Raw genomic sequence first — 16,340 nt, 5'->3', positions numbered from 1 at the left:
GGGGGGGGGCCCGGCCCATCCACAGCCTGCGGAGTTTTGCTGCTGCGATCGGCGCTGCTCTCCAGCCGGGAGAGAGGGCACAGGTACCGCTCGCTCCGGCTGCCGGGCGCCCGCAGGATCCGGTAGCCTTTTGTGGGGAAAAGTGACCTAAGACTCTGATAAGTAGCTTGAAACGCCCGACGGAAATAGCTTGAAGAGAGACTGCTCGAGTTTTGGGATTTGGGAGAGCAGGGACCCTTGCCTGGGCAGGCAGGATGCTCTCACTTGACATGTGTAGGATGTGTCTCTTTTTCTGGCTAATTCAGGGACCAGCCTGACAATGGCTGTTAATCGTGTTGTGGGAAAAGAAGCGGTGTTCGGCATGTTGTCTTATGGCCGGTGCAAGCCTTGATAACAGTGCGGTTGGCAACAAGCTTTTTATGTGTATATATATAAATAACATTGTCATGTGTTTATAAACGGGCTACAAATTCCGGAAAGCAGTGGCTTAAAATAGAGGTACATTTTGGGTTGGTAATTGCGTTCAAAAAATGTATTTAGCTGTAAAGCTAAAATGGGAACTTTGATTTCAGCCCCTAGCTCGGGCTCAGTCCTTGCTTGTGTGGTTGTTATCTTTAATTCACTCTTGACTGGTTAACTGTTCAGTGGAACAGCAGACTGTAGCAGGTCTGCCGAGGTGCAAGAGGCTGTGGTAAACTGATGGTCGGCTTTTTCAGTTGGGGAGTTTCCACTGAATTACCCCAAAAGGACGGCCAAACCATTTTTATACACAGTGCAGCAAAACGGGCTTGATTCTTGTGTGTTTTTACAGATACTTCACAAGATTTATAAACTAATAGTAACGTTTGCTTACTGCCAGCACAGAGTTCCCTAAACAGTGTGGGGAGCAAGTAGGAGGCTGTAGAAAAGCGACAGTTTCGTGAGTTGGACGATGACTCACTCTGCCTACTGACTGCAACGTGGCTGATCTAAAAAAAAAAATACTTCTGTGCCCCGTATTTTTATAGTCAAAGGGATAGTACTTAGCAGTTGTATAATATGTAATTAGTCATTCGTGGTCTTTCTCTTGTGAGTAATGATTTGATCATTATATGATCGGCATAATCATATTAACTGGTATCTTTCGGTCTTATTTGTATTTCTGAAAAAGTAAACATCTCATACCTGCCTGATTCAGTGCACATCCTGTTTCCTGAAAACTGTGATAAATCCACGTGCAGAAGTTGAGCACCAATTGAAGGGGCTGCTTGCGTAATGCTTGAAGCTGGTCATGTGTGACGATGTCTGCTGGCACTGGGGATGATTTCAAAGGCTTTCCGTGGGTCACTTCTATTGCCCTGTCCCAAGAATTGGCCCATTTTAAAAGCATAGTTGTAAACCACTGAACAAACCCGTATCTTTGTGTTTCTCTCTTTAAACTTTGTGGGAGGAAGGAATAAAAGCATCACTAAAAAAAAAAAAAAAGAAAAGGTAGTCTTGGAAAGGGGATATCCTAAATGAAAACGTCAGTGCCTGCGTCAGTAGCCTGTTCAGCACAACTTGGGGTGATAAACCCCCCTCCTTCTTTATACCGTAGTCTGTGATGTGTTTTAAGTGGTTAGAACAGATACACAACTGAGGAGAGTTTGTTGGTTTTGTGTATTTAGTGTGTATTTTCAGGGTAGACAGTTGGACCATTGAAACTGAAAATTTATAAACTTCTTGCTGTTACACTTCGTAAGTATTAGTGTCTAGAGAAACCCTGCATCTCATTATTTTCTAAAGTTAAAAGCTACTCTAAAACGCAAAGAAGAAAGTTACTTGGAGCTCATTTTTTTTTGCTTTGAGAAAAGCTTTAATTTCTCCTACTTGATTACCCTTTAAGTAATTATCATCTTAGAGGAAGGGAAAGTTTGGGGTTAACTTTTTGGTTCGATGAGAATATGTGAACCTGCTACAGCACCAGCATCTGTTACATTTCTAAAATAGAATTTTCAGTGGCAATAAATGAAAGATCACTCTTGATTACTGGATCTTAATATGTTTCAAAACTGGAGCATTTTTGCTAGGACAGTCCCTGACTGTCCTCACCATGCTCTTGTGAGGGTACTGTATGTGTTTGGTAGATGGGCTGCCTCTTGGTCAGCTTCCTAGAACTAGGTCCTGGTTTGAATGGTAGCTGGACCCTGCTTTTACTGAGTTTGGGATTAAGTAATTTGCTCACAGATAGGAAGTTTGTATCAGGATAGGGTCAAATTGAAGGCTGCAATGGGTTGCTTATGTTGCCAGCATTTGTTTTCTTAGCTAAATCACTCTGATTGTGGAGATCATTACATGCTCCCTGAAAACATCGTAATTAGTGGTTAGCTGGTGGAAGGAGTTGTAGTATAAGCTGATGGTGAAAAATGCATCATTTCAGAGGTGCAGAATGAAAATTTTAGGGCTCCTGCTTCAGTAAGCAAGTGGGCTGTAACTCCCTTTCTCCCTGAAGCAGTCAAGTCATTGCTGCAGTCGTGCTGCACTTCTGCTGCTCCCCTCATTCAGTCATGGCAGTAGGGGGTAAGATTTGAGTTAGAGTGAAGAGATCTTAATCCTTGCTGTTGGTGGTCATCTTTTTGAATCTGTTCCTGTGCTATTTAATGGAACTAGCTAAAAGAGAGGTTCCAGATGTGTCACCCAGCTGGTGCAAACAGATTCAGCATTGCTGCATATTGAAGACATCAGCATGTAAAACAATAAGCCTAATTATGAGGAAGAATACAACTGGTTTTAGATGGTCCCAAGGATATAAAATACAGCTTATTGCAGGGTGTTTGAACAGAGGCCTTGGACCTTGAGTTAGCACAAAATTTAAAATGTTATGGAAATTCATTTTTGTAGCTCATACTAATTTGAAAGGGGAGGTGTCAGAATGAAAGGAAAATGGGGTGATGTAAACTGTTTTACAGTCAGCAGCTCAGAATGAGTGATCCTGGAAGTGATACATGTGAGTAAGAAAACACTTTTAGGAGTTTTATAATTGTGAACAGTGTTGGATAGTCACTGATGCTGTCCTCGTAAGGATAAATTTTATTTTTGTTCTTTAAGTAAATTCATGGGTATTTTAAGAGAGGTCCTCACTTTGTTTTAGTATTGATAGAAAGATCGAAAAGATAGTTTTGGGAAAAGTAATAGTGTTATTATGTTTGTGCTGAGGCTATAAACCCTTGTAAAACACTGTTAATAATTAGGACTTGCCAGTGCTCAAAGAGAGGAATCCCAAGGCAATAGTTCCATGTACTGAGTAGAGAAAACTGAAGATCACCACATCAGTGGAGGACAGCTCAATGCTTTTCAGTTTAGAAATACTACATTTGGTGATCTTCATTTAAAAAGAAACTGAGCAGAGAACAGCATGTGTTTCCTCCTTTGTTTTTGTCTTATGGCTGTGTAAGTACCTGGAGGCAGGTGGTGTGTGGGAGGAGAGTGTGAGTGAGCCCAGGGCATTGGGGCTGTGTGTTTTGTGACAGTGAGGCTTGAGCCTAAGGAAAGGCAATATTTAAATGTGTTGAAACAGTCTTGTTTCTGTTTGGCAGTGTGCCTTTCTTTCCTTTTTTTTCTTTTTCTCTGTACAATTCTGATTACTTTAGTGAATTGAGGCCATTATTTAGAATATGTTAATAACTTGTCAGCTGCTCTTGCTGTTCTGTCAGGATTGAGGAGACTTGTTTTGCTTTCAGTTGTCCCACTGAAATCCTAGCACAGTTTTAGGGAATAACACTCTTAAAATTAAGTGTTGGGATAGTTTAGAGACCTTTAGATTTACGTAGAGAGCTGGGCGAAGAGCTGAAATTTGTTAATCTAAGATTGAACAGAAGGCATTTAGTGGTTTGATGTGACCTGTAGTTGTTGGGGAAGAACGTAAAAGTGACCTGTAATGGAATTGCCCAAACCTGACCACACTGTGTAAGTTACACCTTTGACTCTTCTCTTTGTGGCATTTTTGAGCATTTAAAAGAAAAGAGGATGTTGTACAGAAATCCAGCATGTGTCTTTATGACTGCATTCTGCTGCTGCTGACAGGAACTTACTGAGAAAATTACCAGGTGGTTTTTTTTTTCATAAATAGTAGGTGAATTGATTACACTATTAAAAAATAAATGATGTCTGAAAGTGCCATATGTCAGAGGAAGTCGTTGTAGAATATTTACTCTGTAAAATGTACATGCTGTTAGTTTTTCTCTGTAATCTACTTGGATAAGTGTAGAAGTAACTGTTAAAGTAATAATATTTGTCTGATATGTATGAATTACCCCTATGATTCCTGTAATAATGAGTCTGTAGAGACAAAGTTATTATTTGAGATGTTGGTGAACTTTATCCAAAACCTTTAGAAGCTTTTAAGGCACTGGATGTGTGCTGTATATTCTGGGAAGTCAGTAAATACTTGGAGTGCACAAGCCTTACCCTTTTTGTGTGAACAGTACCCAGTTATTTCTTATGATGATGAAATAGTTAAACCTGATTTTGTCTTTGAGTAAAAATTCAATGAAAAGAATTACTCCAAAATTTAGTGACTGATGTTAAGGATATTGTTGTGTCTGAGTTGTCTCTTGGTAATTCTCCAGTAGAGATGTTTTCTTTGTTATTCCCTTCTTTATTAAGATTCAGGAGGATTTTTCATTGTGTGCTGTATATTTTCAATAGATTATATAAAAAATGTTTGCTATATGTTTAGAAATGGTGGTTGGTCAATATTGTCAGTTTTCTACCACAAGTAAGAAAACTATATGTCATTTCTAATTAGTTTAGCTTTTGTGATCGCTTCGTATTTTGTAACTGGACAGCAAATAAATTGTTTATTTGTTAACTTAATGAGCTGGGGGAGGAGAAAGACTTTTGTATGTGCTGCAGTACTGATGTATTTTTCTCTGCTTTTCAGGTTGTCACGGAGTAAAATGGATGGTAGCTTTGATTGTGATTGTGGTGAGCTGGAGCCACCTGATCATTAACAGAAGGCATCTTTTGTAAATCAAGAGCTGCCAGTTTCCCACTTAACTAGACTGTAAACAAAGGAGAGGAAAAGGAGGAAGAAGGAAAAAACATAGTGCTTACCAGCACCATAGAATGACGCTGCTCAGGACCAGTCCAACACTGAATGTATCTGCACTGTGAGGAGGAGGATGTTAATAGAAGCCTATTATGTGCATATTTATTCACATTTTTGTTAAATGTTAACCAGTTTAGCACAGTAGAGCTGAGTGCATAGTATGTCATTTCATTCCGTTTGAGTTTCTTGTGAGTATTTTCTTCAATGTCTGCAGAAATGCTGCACCTTTCTTGAACTATGAATGCTGCAATCTTTCTATCTTATGCTCAGTTTGAGTTCTAGAGCTTACAGGCTCTAAATTCAAGGGGACACAACAGGCCTGGCTGGCTCATAATGAAATGAGAGTGTCAAGAAACCATCTTGCCGTCAAAGCCAAGTGTTTCTTCTCCCTTTCTCTAAGACCTTTCCTTCAGATACCAGTGGAAGTGTCTCCGTGTGTTTACAGAAGCTTAGTAGTTTGAGGAAAAAGAAACGTAAAGAATTTAAAAATGGCAGAAAAATTTGAAAGTCTCATGAACATTCATGGTTTTGATCTGGGCTCTCGCTATATGGACTTAAAACCACTGGGCTGTGGTGGAAATGGCTTAGTTTTTTCTGCTGTCGATAATGACTGTGACAAAAGAGTGGCTGTCAAGAAAATTGTCCTTACAGATCCCCAGAGTGTTAAACATGCTCTACGTGAGATCAAAATTATTAGAAGACTTGACCACGATAACATTGTCAAAGTATTCGAAATTCTTGGTCCCAGTGGAAGCCAGTTAACAGATGACGTGGGCTCCCTTACAGAATTGAACTGTGTTTACATTGTCCAGGAATACATGGAGACAGATCTGGCTAATTTGCTAGAGCAAGGCCCTTTACTGGAAGATCATGCCAGGCTTTTCATGTACCAGCTGCTACGTGGGCTCAAGTATATTCACTCTGCAAATGTTCTGCATAGAGATCTCAAACCAGCTAATCTTTTCATTAATACTGAAGACTTGGTGCTGAAGATTGGTGACTTTGGTCTTGCACGAATCATGGATCCTCATTATTCCCACAAGGTATGCAGAGAGTGGGAATATCTAAGTGACGTGCTGACAGCTGTGCCTTCTTGAAATAGCATCTTCCTCCCTTTTGCACAGGTAGACAGGCTGTGGAAGGCCTTGTTAGCAGGTGGGCTGTCATGTTAGGGGTCATGCAGTAGAACTGGAATGCTTGCAAATAGAGTAAAACAGATCACTGAATGACATGTTTTGTCTCAGTTTTATTTTATGTTTGCAGTAGTCCTTTTTCTTTTTTTTTTTTTTACTAGTTGTGTTCATAAAACATAACCTGAGATTAAGAGCAACATTTAAAGACATAACTATAGCAGCCTTAGATAAGTTTATAGGAGGTGCATTTGCAATGTGCAAGTGTGGCTACTTCCTGGGATTGGTTTAGAGATAGCTGTCTTCCTGGTCTAGATGAGGTTTCACAAGAGAGTTCAGTATCATCTCTGCATTAATTTGGCACCTGGGAACGAGAAAGTTTTGCTGCAGTACCTCATTTAACTAATACATAGTGTCATAGTTCTATATTGCTGCTGTTCACTCGTAAAGATACTTGTATTTCATTTAAAGAGGTAGAAAGGTGTGGTAGGAGGCATGTGGTGCAATCCCTGGGACCTTGAGACCAAGAAATCTTCTAGTAGTGCGTTTAGAAAAATGAGAAAGAAGTAATTAAAAAAATACATCTTAAAAATCTAATTTTTTTTTTCCTTTTTTTTTTCCCTTTTAATTAATTTCATTAGGGCCATCTTTCTGAAGGATTGGTTACTAAATGGTACAGATCGCCCCGTCTTTTGCTTTCTCCTAACAACTACACTAAAGCCATTGACATGTGGGCTGCAGGTTGCATCTTTGCTGAAATGCTGACTGGGAAAACCCTCTTTGCAGGTGGGTAGAATAAAAATATGTGTGCATATTCCTAAAAGGAGTGGTACTGCTTAATTATCTTCCCCAAGAAAGGTTGGTTCTCATGGTTAATGTCAGTAGTCATTGACTATCAGAATATGCTATATTATTGTGCAGTTATATAAACTATAAATGGATGTATTTGTAAAGCAGAAGACACTTCAATTTTGTTACTTGTATTGGTGTGTATTTAAACAAATCACAATTTAATGCAATAATCATATATGGTAAATCTGTCTGCAGTTATGTCGAGCTAAATTTATTGGATACCTAAGGTTCTAATACCTGTGTGAATTGGTGTATCCAGGGAGTATTTGAGGATTATGAATGCCCTGACTATCATGTGCATAAAGATTGTTCTGTTTAAGGTAGTCAGTCTAATCACTTCCTACTTCTCTATATTTTAAATTATGAAGTCCCAGTGGTATAGATTGAAGATTTAAAAATGTAAAATTTAGTGTGACATAGCAAGGAAATGTGCAGCCTCCAGCTGCTTCTGGTAAGAGAGGAAGCAAATGCTCTGGTCTTATTGGACACGTCTGTATTAGTGCTTTGGTTAGGACCAGGAGGAAATTTCTGAAGTAGCTCTCTTATGGCCATCCTGTACCACATTGCTGATTTAGCTCAGTGCACAAACAGGAGCCTTTTAGATGAAATGAAACTGTCATTTGCACTGTAGGAGGTCACCAGTGTGCTCCACCTGCTGACAGGCGTTCGGGCCATGGGAGCAGATGAGCTCTAGTCTGCAGTAAACCTGAAATGCTGATTTTGTGTGCACCCTGGGGCCTCAGCAGCAGCTGTCTTATTCAGGCTTGCTCTTGGATTTGCTCCTGTTGGTCTAAATTACTGGAGTAAAACAGATAAAACCCCAAAGAACTAAGCTTACATTTCAAATGTGTGTGGACTAAGAGGATGCCTCTGCAGTAATTCTTAGTGTTGCATGTAAAGGTAATGAAATCACCTTTTTCCAGTTAAGTATTATTAATGGAGAACAGTCACTTGAAAGCATTATTTGGTAGAAATCAGTGATTAATATGTGCAGAGGTTTTGCTTAATTTGCAGGGAGTTGCTCACTCTTTGAGTTTCTAACTACTGGAGTAAGGTCCACAGTGTATTAAATGCTTGGCTGATAAGAGATTTATTAGGCTCCCATTGCATCAAGCACTTCTACTGGCAAACAGTGAAATAGTAGGAGAAAGTCTGCACATTGATCACAACTGCCAGCAATTTGGCTTTTTTTTTTTTTTTTTAAGCAGCACTGGTATTTTTCACAAATTTTTATTGGCCTAATAGCTGTTTAGTGAGTTAAATTTTGTTTTCTAAACTTGGTCTTAGTAACCAAACCCCTAAATTTGTAGGCTTGGGAATCGTGTTGTGTAGATCCCTAGAAAAATATCTTTAGATATGGATGTGTCCCTCTGAAAATGTAGCACTGCCATGGTTTTCTAATCTTAAAGAAAAGTGGATTTCTTAATGTCACGCATTTGGAAAAGGAAGATGGTTGGAGATACGACAGTGATCCTGTCATGAGACTCTGAATAAAATTCTTTTGCAAAGTTGTTTGAAGAGCTTGATTTGGTTAATTTACAGCTTCCTGTCTACTTCTGAACCATCCCTTAGGAATGCTGCTCTCCGGAAAGCTGATGAGAATGGGAAGGAAGAATGCAGATTAAAATTGCAGAATACCTGGGATAAATGAGGGAAGGGAAGTTGAGGCAGAGGAATTCAGTTGCTGTTCCAAACAACTTCTCTGGTTCTTTTTACTAAATGAATATTTTAAAATGCTCATTTTGCTTATAGTAGAAAGAAGTCTGATTAATTTTTAAGATGGCAGTAATTATGCAGTAGAATCTGTTTTCCAACAAATTACAGGCACTATAAATCTGATAGATAACATATTAAGTAATTTCTAGTAGTTTGAAGCAGAAGGACAAAACAGCTTTTTCAGTCCAGTAAAGAAGTTAACAGGAGGCAGCACTGATTCATTTGGGGAACATGGGTCTCTCAGATTTTCTGTAGTGACTTTGCCTCAGCTTTTCTTTAGGTCACCTGACAGGATTTCCAATGCAGGCTGCTGAAGTGAACTGATAGTGTGTAGGTTTTGAGATGTGCAGTCTCTTGCTGGCCCCATTTATTTTTATATGTAATGTCACATGCATCAGTATTGCTTGTCATTGCCCAGAGCTGCTTGGTGAAGGAGGGAAATGCTGGCATGCAAATAATCCTATATAGTTTCACCTGCTAGTTGAATCTCTAGGTTGCTGCATCTTTCTTGGAGCTGAACAATGAGATGAGTTTAACTCCAGTTCCAAATATATATGCTGTTCATTATTCAAAACTGACCTGGTGTATGGGCCCTTCTGGTTCCTACCCAGGGAGACTTCAGGTAGTGCTAGAAGAATACTGTAATTTCAATCATAATACAGTACTTTTTTTAAAAACAGTATCACTCTGCTTAACTGACAGGTGATTTTTGTCTTGTACCTGACAGCTAATGCAGGATTTCAGAGTAGAATATTGACCTGTAAGATCTCTTCCTGAGCTAAGCTGCTACTGTTTTTATAAGGAAGGGGCATATAATTCAAACTGAGGTCAAATACTGAATTAATAAAGGTGGATCAGTTGAAAGGAAAGGATTGCAGAATATAATATATAACAAAAAAGTAGGGTGTTTTGTAGAGTACCTCATCCATGGTGAAAAACATCCTTGCAAAAGCTTAAGGTTAGGTCGCTTTATCTGTGAGTAGCAGCTCTGTAATTCTTCTTGCACCAGGGCATTTCTTGAGAGCTCTTCAGATTTATTATCATTTAAATTCAGAACTTCACCCTTTCCTCTGTTGTAGGAGATTAGAATCTTTTACTGGAAATAGCTGCTCAGAGCACAAAACTTTGACGTGCCTTTCATGTACAGGGGTCAGAAGTGTTTGAAGTTGAAATGGCAGCTTGTATTTTCTCTTTGGTGCTCAGGTGCGCATGAACTTGAACAGATGCAGTTGATTCTAGAATCAATTCCTGTTGTACATGAGGAGGACCGTCAGGAGCTTCTCAATGTAATTCCAGTTTACATTAGAAACGATATGACTGAGCCACACAAACCTTTAACTCAGTTGCTTCCAGGCATCAGTCCTGAAGGTAAGTAGATTTAAAAAAAAAATACTTCCCATATTTCAACGTTATAAAATAGTGAGAGCAACTTTGCAGTACAGGTATGTGATTGTTAAAAGCAATTTTGAGTTAGAAGAATCTGCATTCTCTGCAGAACGATTGTCTTCTGCTGTAATAAAATAATTTGCTTCCATAATAGCTGCTTGGTGATCTTTGGAGTAGAATTGTGAATCTCTGCTGGAGTTATTTTCACTGGAATTGCTCTATTTTGAGACACTGGCCTTCTATATATAAGGGAACGTTGGAATGGAGTCAGTGTAAAAGAACTGTCTTCCAAATGTTTTTAAAAGAGTCCCCCAACCAAAGTAAGAGCAGTGTTTCCTGGTGTTGGTGGATACTGATTCAGCTTGAAGCATTTGTCTCTCAGTATTTTTTCATGCTTTAAGTTAAATTACTGTTGACCTTAGATTTGATTTACTCTTCCAGCTTTCTGCTGGCTCTGGAATGCATATTTGGCACTGTACTGTCAGTAGCTGATATTTCTCGGGTGGCTACTGTGAAGGAAGGAGAGCTCTAGAGCAAAGCACTGCACCTTAATGTTAAATTCTGAGTGTCTGAAATGTCCCATTTAATGGTAACTTTTTCTCTGCAGCACTGGACTTTCTGGAGCAAATTTTGACGTTTAGTCCCATGGATCGATTGACAGCAGAAGAAGCTTTGTCCCATCCTTACATGAGCATTTATTCCTTTCCAACGGATGAGCCTATTTCAAGTCATCCTTTTCACATTGAAGATGAGGTTGATGATATTCTGCTAATGGATGAAAGTCACAGCCATATTTATAATTGGGAAAGGTAAATTTATCATTTGCTTTGATAACATAACTGGATGGTTTTGTGCTTCGCAGGCATCAGTTCCTTTTCTGTTTGTTTCTTCTTCTGAAGTTGACCTGAGTATAAAGTTTTCCCATATAGACATTCTCATTGAGTTTATAATTCATTACACTGACTTGGAAATGCTGATGCATTCCTGAGATGCACTCAGGACTCTAGAATCTAAAGTTAATCACTCTGTTATTTTTTTTTCCCCAAAATATTTCTCTAAAAAATAAACTGTATTTAAAGAGAGTTTTAAGTATGATTGCCTTGTCTAATGCTTAGTGCATATAATAGTAAAGAGACTCACAGTAGTCATCTTAAGTCAGTTAAACACACTTCTAGAAGAGTTCTGTAAATGGATTGAGCTATTGTACATAATTCCAGACTTAAATCTTTCAGATGTGCATTTGGGGATTGCTTATGCCAGATTAAATTAAAAGCTGGAAGATGTACCCAGTTGAATTAAGGATAACTTTATGTTGAATTGTCATTATTCTGTAAGGGAAATTCTAAACTGTCCCTGTCTTTGGAGCTAGAAGACAATTTTTAGCTGCTAACACTTAGGAAATTGTTTTACAGATACCATGAAAGTCAATTTTCAGACCATGACTGGCCTATTCATAATAACTTTGAAGCTGATGAAGTTCAGCGCGATCCAAGGGCTCTTTCTGATGTTACTGATGAAGAAGAAGTGCAAGTAGATCCTCGCAAATATTTGGATGGAGATCGTGAAAAGTACCTGGAGGATCCTGCCTTTGACACCCACTTCTCTACTGAGCCTTGCTGGCAGTACTCAGATCACCATGAAAACAAGTATTGTGATCTGGAATGTAGTCACACTTGTAATTACAAAATGAGGTCATCTTCATACCTAGATAATTTAGTTTGGCGAGACAGTGAAGTAAACCATTACTACGAGCCCAAGCTTATTATAGATCTTTCAAACTGGAAGGAACAAAGCAAAGAAAAGTCCGATAAGAAAGGCAAGTCTAAATGTGAAAAGAATGGGTTGGTGAAAGCTCAGATAGCACTTGAGGAAGCATCACAGCAACTCGTTGAGAAAGAAAGGGAGAAGAATCAAGGATTTGACTTTGATTCTTTTATAGCAGAAACCATCCAGCTTAGTTTACAACATGAGTCTACTGATGTTGATAAATTAAATGACTTGAATAGTTCAGTGTCTCAAATAGAGTTGAAAGGAATAATATCGAAGTCGGTGAGCAGAGAGAAGCAGGAGAAAGGAATGGCTAATTTGGCACAGTTAGAAGCTCTGTACCAAACCTCTTGGGACAGTCAGTTTGTGAGTGGTGGGGAGGAGTGCTTCCTCATAGACCAGTTCTGTTGCGAAGTCAGGAAAGATGAACAAGTTGAAAAAGAAAATACTTACACCAGTTATTTGGACAAATTTTTTAGTAAGAAAGAAGATGCTGAAATGCTAGAACCTGAGCCAGTAGAAGAGGGGAAGCTTGGGGAGAAGGAGAGAGAAGAGAGCTTTCTCAGTAACAGTGGCGAACTCCTCTTCAACAAGCAGCTTGAGGCTATAGGTATCCCTCAGTTCCACAGCCCTGTTGGTTCGCCTCTGAAGTCAATACAGGCCACGCTAACGCCTTCTGCTATGAAATCATCTCCCCAAATTCCCCACAAAACCTACAGCAGCATTCTGAAACATCTAAACTAAAACACTCAGCAGACATTTCTTTTATATTCATGAGATGTGTTTTGTCTTTTTTTATTACTAGTGTAAGTAATTTTTTTACTTGAATCAGACGGTGTAATTTTGGTATGGATTTCATTAGTTTTCTGTTTACCATTGTTTTTACAATCCAGAATTACTTTCTATACATGAGTTAGTTTTGTTTTTAAACTGGCATGTCGTTTGCACACAAAATTAAAGAATAGAGCAAAATAATGCAAAATGCAGGAGGTAACAAAAAAAATGCACTAAACCAAGTAAAAAACATTCTCTCAGTAAAACAGAGTCCATGTTTTGCAGAAAAAGAACCTTGCCTTGAAATTTACACAGTGAGACTGTACATAATTGCATGAAAATATCTATTTTTCCCAAAACGTTTTTTTCATTCATGCGTATTTTAGAGTTTTTCATACTGTACACATTTCTTAGACACATGATACCAGCAGCAACTGAAATGAATGCAGAATTTGGTACGCATGTGTTATCTACCTCAAGGTAACAGCAGTATGTGGCAAAATATTAACCACCCATAGTGCTTCTCATTATGCACTTCTATTTAGCCAGCATTATTGTAGTAGCTATTCCTATTGAAAAATCATTCAATATTTATAAATGTTCTGGTATGCATTCTTTATAGTGAAGTGTTAATATGCAGCACTTTTATTTATTTTAGCAAATAAGTATATTTCTGTAATTATAGAAAGTCAACTTAATTTTTGAGTTACTTTTCAGATAAAAGGTTTTGTTTAGCACTATGGTTTTATTGCCTACATAGCTGGATATATATTAACATCGGCTTATTCTGAGGCTATCCAATACATTTTTTATTTTTTAGTTTTCATTTCAAGTAAAGCACTCACTGTGTATAGGAATTTGTAATTGGAGGTGCTTGATCTCTACAAAAGAAATTAGGAATTGCTTTATTATCAAATGCTCCTAGAAGTCTTAATTGTGTTCATTTTTTAAAAATTTTGTAATGTTAGTTGTGTGCATGGAAATAATTAAGGTACAACATTACTGTAGGTTAAAGTTCTATATGGTGAGACATTTTGTTTTTACTGTCTGTTTTTACTGAATGATTCCCGTCCCACTCCCGACCCCCCTCCAAAGCAAGCATGAATAAAATTAGGTTAAATATAGCATGTAGCATCTCGGTCTTTTGAAAATTTGTTTTACCTTCTGATTTTTTGAAATACTGGATGTATCATTGGCTCCCCTGTTTAAAACAAAAAACAAATAAAAACATGGCCAGCAAAATGCCTGTTGGTTTGTGATGCTTTGCACGCACTCGGAGAGAGGAAGAGCTGCTCCTGTCCTGCAGCCCTGTGCCTGTTCACCTGCACTGCCTGACACAGGGTGCTCGTGGAAGCAGGAGAGACTGGCTTGTAGTCTACCCTGGAAATGCTGCTGCTGCTGATGCAACACCCTGGAAGGAGACTCCAAGTTTCTTTCTGTCCCAGTCCTTGCAGTCTGTGTTGGGGACAATCCCGTGTACTGGTATGGCTGTGGAAAGCGTAAGTGTACAGCAGTGTCCATAAACATTTTTTGGGGAAAAAATTGACTTTCAGAGTATAAGTGAATGCTGCTGTTTTACCAACATTTTAGACAGACTAGCGTTGAAGTGGAAAAGCTGCTGTGAGTGTGTGTGTGAACACCTTTGTCGCTGGCAACCTGGAGTGAAGGTAATTGTGTGGGTTCCTCAGCCAAGAGCCTGGCTGCAGCACTCTCATGAGGGGATTTTGGGAGCTTGACCAGGTAACTCCTCTGGGGTGTTTCAAAATGTGCAGGTCAGATCTCTGTTGCAGCAAGCCCTGGAACAGTATGTGTTTCTCTTCCAGTTCCTCCTGTCAGAACCGTTCCTGAGGGAGCTAATTAACCGTACAAAAGCTACATCTTTTGGCAAACTCCTACAACTTTTTCCATGACAGTGTTTTAGTTCCTCCAAATTTTTCCATCCCTGCTCCTCTGGCAGGTAGCACAGCTGCAGCTTGCCTAAAACAAGGATCTGCCCCTTCAACATGGCAGAGGGGAGAGGGGACAGGGTGTGTGTCCTTGGGTTGGGTCTGTGAACCTTTGTGCAGCCACATCAGTGGGTGTGGGGGGGCTGTAGTGGGGGGACTGACCCTCTCTGGGCCAGAGACTGTTCTTAAGTCTGTGGTGGGTTTTGTTGAGATTGAATGAAAGCAGTGGGTGGGAAGTGCATAAGAAATGGAAACAAAAATCAGCTTAAAAGCACATCTTGTGCAAATGAAGCATATTTTTTTTTTCTTTTTTTTTTTGAGAACACAACAGTACTTACAAAGCTGTAATGGTACAAAGGTTTTACACTAAAAGGAAGGGGAGAGTCAAGTGTTGAGCCTAAATCCAGCATGGTGCTTCACTACCTTTGTCTTCTGCGTTGTGCAGGGGGAGCAATTCTGTACAGGCTCTGCTACCTGCTCTGGTTAAAACCCTGCTCATAACAGGCCCCTTCCACGGGTCACTGGAGGGTACAGCTAGGCAGTCAGGATTATTAAGCAGAGAGAGTTCTCTATGTGGAGGCAATTAAAGAAAGTAAAAATGCTTTGTAAGGACCATGCAAAGTGAAACCTACTGCTTGAAGATCAAGGTACTTTGAGTGTGGTGTTGGGTTCTCCCTTGGCGAGCTGCAGGAGTCCTGTGTTGGGAGAGCAGCCTGCAGAAACTGCAGGGTGTCACAGGGTGGTCCCATGAGGTGGAAGATGGTTTCTGCCCCACACTCATCAGCCCTGCCCATCCCTGCCAGGAATAAATAGGTCAGTGACATGTGTAGCCTTTGGCTGTGACCTAGCAACTGAATTGTCTTTAAACACAAAATATTGAAGAGGCTTAAATTATGAACCAGATAAAGGGACCACTGTTTCAAGCCAAGGTGCTTGCCAAGTAAAGTGGAACACCCTTATTTAGCAAAAAAGCAAATAAGAACTGAGGATGTTAACTATCTTTCTAAGATTCCTCTTCTCTATGTGGCCTTTGGTGAAAAGGCAGCATTTTAAAGTATATCTAACAAGAGCTTCAGCTCGAAGAGGTGATGTTTAGAATAGACTAGGACAAAGCCTTTTAGCTGTATTGTCATCACATGAGATCTAGTGATTGCAGAGTGGCCCAATGCTGAACAGTTTGTTCTGATCAGGAGTTCTCAGTAACGGTCAGTTAGCTTTCTCACAGTTGTTATTTAATTTCAATTAAATCAGAGTTGCTATATATAGTCTCAGCTATTTTTGTAAGTCTTTGCCCACGCTGCTGTTAGTGGTGTGATTACAGCGTGAGTAGCATGTCTTAGCTGGGCTTTGCTGGTGTGCTGGGGCTGTGGGCTGGACATGGGGCTCTGGGAACCCGCTGGGGACTGGGACAGTGGGGCAGGCCCTGCTGCTGCTGCACCTCCTCTGCCTGTCTCTGCAGCACTGGGTTTGCTGCCTACAGCAAAATCTGTGTGCCTTGATTTACTTTGTTTTCCTGTTACCTTGCTATTGCTATTTCTGTGCTGGAGAAGCCCTTAGAGCCGTGCCTGGGACATCCATTTAAAGCCTTGCTAAGTTCTTGCTTTGGTCAGGCTTATTGCCTGGAGGCGTGGGTTTATGAACAGGTTTTTAATGCATTTTTACAGGGGGGAGAGTTTTTTTCCATATGGAACTAATGTTGCT

General features: G+C 39.6%; 1 protein-coding gene across 3 annotated transcripts in view; it reads left to right on the top strand.

Moving 5' to 3' along the window:
- The window catches only part of MAPK6 (mitogen-activated protein kinase 6), a 33,740-nt gene extending 19,803 nt beyond the window's left edge, over positions 1–13,937 (top strand). The window contains exons 1-6 of one of the 3 annotated variants that reach the window (XM_027688137.1): positions 34–83; positions 4,901–6,111; positions 6,840–6,984; positions 9,970–10,134; positions 10,760–10,961; positions 11,565–12,663. In XM_027688137.1, the coding sequence (XP_027543938.1) occupies positions 5,557–6,111; positions 6,840–6,984; positions 9,970–10,134; positions 10,760–10,961; positions 11,565–12,663 (2,166 nt within the window). In that variant the 5' untranslated portion in view covers positions 34–83; positions 4,901–5,556. Of the gene's footprint in view, positions 1–33; positions 84–4,900; positions 6,112–6,839; positions 6,985–9,969; positions 10,135–10,759; positions 10,962–11,564 lie in introns of those variants that run through there. The other 2 variants (XM_027688135.1, XM_027688136.1) reach the window with 2 other exon arrangements.
- The last annotated feature ends 2,403 nt before the right edge of the window (positions 13,938–16,340 follow it).

The sequence above is a fragment of the Neopelma chrysocephalum genome, unplaced genomic scaffold, assembly GCF_003984885.1.
Source record: "Neopelma chrysocephalum unplaced genomic scaffold, ASM398488v2 Primary Assembly neopelma1_75, whole genome shotgun sequence".
NCBI classification, from domain to species: domain Eukaryota; kingdom Metazoa; phylum Chordata; class Aves; order Passeriformes; family Pipridae; genus Neopelma; species Neopelma chrysocephalum.
This window is presented reverse-complemented; position numbering and strand designations above follow the sequence as displayed.